Below are 8134 nucleotides of genomic sequence, written 5' to 3' on the forward strand. Positions count from 1 at the left end.
ACATAGTGAGACCCCCACCTAAATAAACAAACAAAAAGTGCTGAGGAAATGGCTCAGTGGTACAATCCCTGTGGCCAAAAATATTAAAAATAAAAAAAATCAGTGGATGCAGAAAATAATGAAAATTTTTAAAAACTGGGACAATAAATATAGGTGATTAATAGTAAATGGATGATGCATCAGTTGTTGGAAGTCAAACATTAACCTTCCATGCATATATTATGTGGAAATTCTTTCCTATATGATATGGACTGAGGCACAAAAATTTAGAAAGGATTGTTTTAATAATAAATGAAAATTAAATGATGTCTCCCTTGAGATAATGCTGTGCCCAGTTAAAGCAATTGAAGTAAATGTGCATACTTGAAAGAGACTGGAAATCACATGTCAATGTCAACCATTGCATTACAGGGCCGATAAGTGTACTACTGAACAATACTTAGAATAGCTTCAGGGATTGTTTAGGTAAATGTTTTAAGATACTCTTCATGGATATCTAAGTCAATACTGACACAAGAATTCTGAAAGGAAGTTTTATTCTCTAAATCATGGCAATAATTGCGTACTGGGGGCAGGTGTGCAGGAGAAAGGGAATCAGGTCATGAGAGTGAGAACTCAAAGGTATTGGGTAATAATTCCAATCTCAATAAAATATTGGTAATGAAGCAAATATAATTAAATGTTTGCATTTTCAAATTAGTTATCAGTTTTATTGAGAGTAATGACAGGTAATATTATTGCATCATTTGTAAATGCCAGGAAATATTCTAAGCCACTGGTTCTCAACCTTGGTTTAAAAAAAAAAATCCAGCAGAACTTCACATGCAGACTATAAATAACCAGGGTTGGCTCTGTGGCTAGAGTATCTATATAGTTTGAAATACCCACAGGTCAACATATTGATAAGTATCTGAATATATTTGATGCATAATTTAAGAGATTTTTCACAATTAAAAAATCATGTAAAGTAGGCCATTAATTTCCCCAGATTACAGATGACACAACTTTTCATGTGCTTTTTCACATGATTCCCTGAACTTTCTCCTTTGCATTGTTTCTTGATTACAGCATTAATCAGTGAGAGCTGACAAAATAATGAGCCCAAGTTTCCTTCAGGTATCTGATGTAACAAAATGCAACTCATATATCAGCAAAGATTGATTTAAAAATCTATTAACTAGCTGGGCACTGTGATGCACACCTCTAATTCTACTACTTAGAAGGTTGAGGCAGGAGGATAGCAAGTTTGAAGCCAGCCTCAGCATTTAGTGAGGCCCTGAGCAACTTAGTGGCATCCTGTCAAAAAATAAAAACTTAAAAAAGGGCTGTGGATGTGGCTTAGTGTTAAAGTGCCCCTGGGTTCAATGTTTGTACCAAAAACATACAAAAGCAAAACAACAAAAAAGTTTGACTAAACCTAAGAAGGCTGAGACTCAAATTGCAACTTCCCTGGGTTCAAAGTCATCAGCTATAAATAAAAGGCTTTATAATCAGAAAAGCAATGAAACAACATGACCAGACATTATACAAAGGAAAACAATTTGAAAAGCAAAGACCTATCTTCCATACCAGATATTTTACTGAGTTTGAATTGATTTGATAGAAGAAAACCTGGATAAAATTTAGAATATTCAAAAGTGTTTCTTAAGATTTTATGGTTTTGGGCTGGGGTTGTGGCTCAGTGGTAGAGCGCTTGCCTAGTGTGTGTAGGGCCCTGGGTTCGATCCTCAGCACCACATAAAAATAAATAAAACAAAGGTATTGTGTCCAGCTACTACAAAAAATTGTTTTATATCATTAGTAGGTACAATGTACCCTAATGTCATATTTGTGGTCACCAATGTTGTATAATTACATGCATTTAAATTTAAATTCAAATCTATATTTGAAGACCATGAAAGCCAAGGTTAGAAGGTATATGTTAAACAATTTTTGAAAGATAAATAATATTTCACTGAGTACTAACATTCACAAGGAGGGAATTCAGAAAACCCAAGAATGATGAAAAAAACTCCTGGGAACTAATGGAAGCACTTTTATTTTCTGAACTGTAAACTTTAACTTAATGTTTAGATGATGCAATCCAAGCTCTTTAGAATGTTTGCAAACACCCAAAGTCAAGGAAAATTGTGCTGCACTCCTAGAATAATGTATGCTTGCTGCTTCTCTGTTTCCTTTAATTAGAATAACTTTTTTTTTCTCTTAAAGGATAAAATATATTTCTTAGTCTCTCTTTTTTCCCGGAAGAATGAGATATTGGGCTGGGGGTGTAGCTCAGTAGTAGAACACTTGCCTAGCACTGTGAGGCACTGGGTTAAATCCTCAGCAGCACATAAAAATATAAAATTATATATAAAAGCAGGGACTGTAATTTACTGTGATCATGGCTCTGGTATTTTTGGCCTTATAACATTGTTCAGTGGAAGGCCTCTAAGGTAGGTATTTATATAAAGAGGTGAATAGCACATAAAAATAAAAGAATTCAAGTATATTTGGTTTGTTAAAAGTGAGAAATACTGATGAATATATATGAATATGAATAATTTACTTGTAGAATACTTGATTTCAAAATGTATGTAGAGTGATGGATTCCTATTCTTTTTGTTTGTTTGTTTTCCCAACACTCTTTTCTTTTGTAAAAGTTGTCTCAGCAACGTGGAACCACAAAATCTCACAGATGTCTCTGAATTCCATCTTCTGGGATTCTCAGAGGATCCAGAACCTCAGCCAATCTTATGTGGACTGTTCCTGTCCATGTACCTGGTCACTGTCCTTGGGAACCTGCTCATCATCCTGGCCGTCAGCTCTGACTCCCACCTCCACACCCCCATGTACTTCTTCCTCTCCAACCTGTCCTTGGCTGACATTGGTTTCACCTCCACCACAGTCCCCAAATTGATTGTGAACATGCAAACTCACAGCAGAGCCATCTCCTATGTGGGCTGCCTGACACAGATGTCTCTTTTTATCCTTTTTGGATGTATGGATGACATGCTTCTTAGTGTAATGGCCTATGACCGGTTTGTCGCCATCTGTCACCCGCTGCGTTACTTAGTCATCATGAACCCTCGCTTCTGTAGCTTCCTAGTATCCATGTCTGTTTTAGTCAGCCTTTTGGAATCCCTCCTGCATACTGTGATTGCATGTAAACTTACCTGCTTTAGGAATGTAGAAATTTTTAACTTCTTTTGTGACCCTTCTCAACTTCTCAACCTTAGCTTATATGACACCTTTGCCAACAATATAATCATGTATTTGGGTGCTGCTTTATTTGGATTTTTTCCAATCTCAGGAATCCTTTTCTCTTATTATAAAATTGTTTCCTCCATTCTGAGGATCCCATCAACAGGTGGGAAGTACAAAGCCTTCTCCACCTGTGGCTCTCACCTGGCCGTGGTTTGCTTATACTTTGGAACAGGCAGTGGAGCATATCTGGGTACATCAGTGTCATCTTCTCCCACTAAGAGTGCAGTGACCTCAGTGATTTACATGGTGGTCGCCCCTATGCTGAACCCCTTCATCTACAGCCTGAGGAACCAAGAAATTAAAAGCTCTCTGCTTAGGCTCCACAGAAGAATAGTCTAATCTCAGGAAAAGGTAGCAAATCTAAACATCCAGATTGATACACTCTACCTCCATGGTCACACTACTTTTATAGTGTAATGGGTTTAATCTCCCATCAGATTTTATAGCAGAATGTTCATTGCCAGGTTGGGTAAGAAATGGAGAATTTTAAATTAGGTACAATGTTTCAGTGCAGGAAGATGAAGTTTCTAAAGATGGATGATAGTTATGCTAGTAAAACAGCATGCATTTAATTAATGTCACTGAATTTTGCACATTCACTTTTATTTTCACATTTATTTAAAAAACAAATGACAAAGATCTAGTTTACCAGATTTTTAAACCTAAGCTTATTATTGCACATTTAAACAGTTGTCAAAACTTTACTAAGTTGCCAGCATTCATGCACATCTAGAAAACATTCTTAAATTTATATTAAACAAGAAATGTATTACATTTAATGCATTAATATCTTTCATTATTAGATACCAGAAAAAAAAACAAATTACTTCTATAGGAGCCTCATTCTGGCAATGTTAGCTCATAGTCATACACTGGCTCACATGTCAAACACAAGAGAAAGCAGATCCATGCTGGTATTAGGATAAAATCTTATTCTAGAACTATTCAAAGGCTCTCCTTGGATTATGTTTAATAAAAAAGTAAAGTGCATACAGAGATTGAAACAATTTTAAAGACCAAAAAAATGGTTATATTGTGTAGATCCAACAATAAACTCACAGTCTATGCCAAACAGGGACTCTGACGAGCTGTTTATAAATACTTTAGATTGGATACAATTTTACTAAAAGTCGATTTCATCTAAAATCTTCAAAAAAATGTTCCTTTTAATCCTCAAATGGAGCTTGTTATAGTTTAACATTTCTGTTAATTGCCTGTGTTGAATTGCTTGTTATCCTAGCGTAGCAGCAGCTCCTTACCATTTATCGTTAAGGACTTCAACTGGTTGTTCTCTTTAATTTCTACTCTTTCTTTAACATTCTCAATAATTCTTTTTGTAGTGATTTTTCTGTCATTTACCGTTTTGGTAGAAGTTGATATAGATTTGAAGTCACCCATCCCACTGCCACCAAATGATGTAGAAGAGAATAAAGTAAGGCCACCGTAACATAGTAACCCAAATGAATAAAATCCACTTCCAAATGATGGAAATTCACTTAAAGCAGAGAAAAATGAGCACGCACCTCGATTTATGTTTCCTCTGGGACCCCTTCAGTTCCCAAATAGTCTTCAAATAGATCTTCAAAGAAGTCCAAGAAAAATGGGCCCCTTCCACCAAAAACTTCCCAGAAGACAACATCTGAGTTCCAGAATGTGAAGCCAAACTCAGACTGTCAAAATAACTTCCACCTCCACCTGCACTATTTACGCCTTCTTTGCCATACTTGACATTAATGACAAGAATGAGTTGTTGGGCTGGGGGTGAATTCAAATCAATTTAACAGATAGCATCTGATAACACCTCACATGCCTCAGCTAGGTGTTTGACTTTTCTCTCTGCTTCTTCTTTATTATCAGGATTTTTTTTTAAATCTGGGTGATAATTTAGAGCCAGTTTCCTGTATGCCTTTTTGATATCCTCAGGTGAGGTGTGCCTCTGGATGCCTAGAACTTCAGAGTAGTCCACCATGTTTTAACAGATTTTTGGAACAAGTCCTCTGAGGACACAGCAAAATGGACAGGGCAGGCAGCTAGGTGCTAGTGGTCAGGCATTGCTACACTGGTGGCAATAATTTTCTACTTTGGGAAGCTTCTGACACTCTTCCTATCAATCCTGAGTACAGAGTATGGATCCTGCACCTGGATGAGGAATCCACAGCCATACCAGAGTGCACTGCAAAACTCCACCTTTTAATTTGTTACCAAGTCTTGATTTTATTGCTAATTTGGAAACTGGAAAGAGTTTTAAAATGTAACTCATTACATGCACCCCTGGTTAGACTTCTGGACCTCTGGTAAATGGAAAGAGCTTTAAAATGATGTAAACTTTCTGATGGCTGGGGTACAACCAAACTTGTTATAGTTTGGCCCATGTGGTGAAGGCTTGTCTGTTCTGGTGCTTTATTGGGAAATGGTGGAGCTTTTAGGAAGTGGGGCCTATTAAGAGAAAATTATGTCATTGGGGTCATGCTCTTGAAGAGGACACAGTGATGGTGGTGTCTTTGTCTCTCTTTTTGCTTCCCAGCTACCTTGAACTGAGAAGTACTCCCCGCCCCCACAACTCCTGCCATGATGTATTGTGCTGCCACTGGCCCACATCAAGGGAGCCAAGTGGAAATGGACTGAAACCTCTGAAACCATGAGCCAAAAATAAATCTCTCAGCCTTTTGAGCTCTTTATCTTAGGTATTTTGTTAGTGGCTGAAAGCTAACACAGACCCAGAGATCAACATGTTTTATTGTGAATCCTGTCAGTTCCACTTATTATTTGCATGACCTAGGGAAGGTTGTTCCTGTCTTCCATGTTCAGTCTTGTCCTCTGGGTTGATTTCTATTTGATACAACTGCACGTGTAAGAATAAAACAGAAAGTGACACTCCCTGTGTGATTAATATGTGATGAATGTAAAAAGGGAAAATGAAATTTAGATATTAACATTAAATCATGACAAGGTAACCTTCATTCCAAGTGTGACACTAAACTAGGTCTCACCTGAGTCTCACATGCAAAGCCATGCCCAGTTTTGGGGACCTGGGAGTGTGGACCCCAGGCCCACTGTGAGGCTGACAATGATGCAGATCAAAGCTGTAGTCTGCAGCAGTGTCTCACAGGTCTCTGCCTCATGTTGGGGAAGGTCTAGAGGCTCCATCTGGAGCTCTGTTCTGTTCACAGAGCCATTGGTTTGTACCCAGTGTGGCACCTCACAGCTCAGAGGCCTTTGCTGGCTTTCAGCTGTGCTCCCTGCAGGTTCTTATTCAGAGCTATTGCCTGAGGTTGGGGGAGGGATTTGGAGGCAGTCTCTGGGGCAGGGCTAACATAGTTTCAGTAGGTCAGCATGTAGTTACAGTAGGTCAGCTCAGGGTTTGTATGGGGGGGGGGAGAGTTGTGACTCTGCTGAGCAGAGGATGAAATCAATCATGATGGGTCTGTGAGAGGCCCCACCATGGGAACATGGAAATTCAAGTCTCGCACAAACATAAAACCACAAGATGTTCTATTTAGATAACCCGGAGGGGGGCAAGCTTAAGCAAACAGGGTAAAGGGTAAAAACAGGAACAGAAAGGACAGGATGCAATTTTATGGTTTTTCCAAGAATATAAAGTGGAAAAACAAGTTTACCCCCTAGGTGACCTAAATGCTGGATTCAGAGGAACCAATAGAATGACTGTTGCTGCGCTAAGCTGAAAACTAACCCCCAGTTCCCTATAAAAGAACTGTACCCTAAAGCCCGGTGTGCCAGTTCACTGAAGCTTCGGCTGAGGTATTGCTGAGCACCCGCAGGCGCCTATGAAGCAATAAACTGCCTCTTGCTTTTGCAGCCAGCGTTTCGCTTGTTTCATTCCGGGCTGGGGATCTGAGGGTCTTTCATCTGATTTCAAGTCTTAAGGCAAGGCCTTAATTTTCTCTCTCCCAAGGGCCCTTCTGCTGGGCTGCTTGGAGCTGAAGAAGGAGTGACTCCAGCAACCCCGCCCTTCCTTCCTTCCTCAATGCATCTTTTCTTTTTCTGATGCTGTTCAGCAAGAGCTCGTTTCTCCAGCTCTTGTGAAGCTAGTTTGGTGCATGTATTTGCAGCTATTCCATTTGTTGTCCCTGTGAGGAGGCGATCTCTGGAGGATCTTGGCCACCATTTGGGTCGGCAACTCCAATGACCTGGTTCTTCTCTTTACTCTTATCCCTTGGAAACACTAGCGATTCTTGCAGCCAGCGCGGGAGGCTCTGTCTCCAGGGCCCTCCTTGGCAGCCCCGCTCCAAGACCCAGCTCCCCAGGCCCCGCCCCTTATGCCCTGCCCCCTGAGGACCGGAAGCGGAAGTGCGGCTTTGCCAGGTGCTTAGGTCCCGCCATATCCCGGGTTTCTCTGACTGAGTGGGAAGTAAATTTTCTCCTCTTTCCTCTTGGCGTGCTGGCCCGGTCCCCTCCTGGTTCTGCCGGGAGGCGAGGGCCGGCCTGGGTCGCTGCGGGACGCGTTCCCGGCTAGTCCCGCCCTCCCAGGGCCTGTGTCGCAGAGTTGGCTCCGCGGGCGCCTGGCTGCTTGGGCGGCGGGCGGGCGCGTCTCCGTCTCCGCAGGCCGGAGCTGGAGAGCCCAGCGGCCTTTCCCGTCCTCACCCGCGCCCTCTGGAGGCGGGCAGAGCGGGTCTGAGGGTCCAGGCCTGGGGGTCTGGGGGAGACGTGGCATTCAGATACCGGGAGTGAGCTGCGTTTTAAATACCGTCCGCCGCCTCCTGGCCAGTGCAGGGCATCCTGATTGTCCATGGACCCTGTGACCCACAGAGAATTTGGTCCTCTGCCAGCTTCAGCCTCCTCTCTGTTCCTCGCGCTTCCCTTTTCAATGTCTTTACTCATCGGGGTTTGGAGTTGAGTGGAGCATAATGTCCCTCCTTCCCTTCTTTCC

The 8134-nt window shown here is 41.3% G+C and overlaps 1 protein-coding gene and 1 pseudogene across 1 annotated transcript; one reads left to right on the top strand and one right to left on the bottom strand.

Moving 5' to 3' along the window:
* The first annotated feature begins 2669 nt into the window (after positions 1-2669).
* Positions 2670-3585, top strand: LOC101962562 (olfactory receptor 7E24). The gene has a single exon (XM_013366105.3). It carries the CDS (start codon positions 2755-2757, stop codon positions 3583-3585), a length of 831 nt encoding a protein of 276 aa, XP_013221559.2. The 5' UTR covers positions 2670-2754.
* An 897-nt stretch (positions 3586-4482) lies between these two features.
* Positions 4483-5215, bottom strand: LOC101962841 (dnaJ homolog subfamily B member 6 pseudogene; annotated as a pseudogene).
* Positions 5216-8134: the final 2919 nt, after the last annotated feature.

The sequence above is a fragment of the Ictidomys tridecemlineatus genome, chromosome 2 (genome assembly GCF_052094955.1).
Source record: "Ictidomys tridecemlineatus isolate mIctTri1 chromosome 2, mIctTri1.hap1, whole genome shotgun sequence".
NCBI lineage: Eukaryota > Metazoa > Chordata > Mammalia > Rodentia > Sciuridae > Ictidomys > Ictidomys tridecemlineatus.

Excerpts from the sequence above, each read along its gene's own strand:
- LOC101962562 (XM_013366105.3), top strand. The coding sequence starts at position 2,755 with ATGTACCTGGTCACTGTCCTTGGGAACCTGCTCATCATCCTGGCCGTC.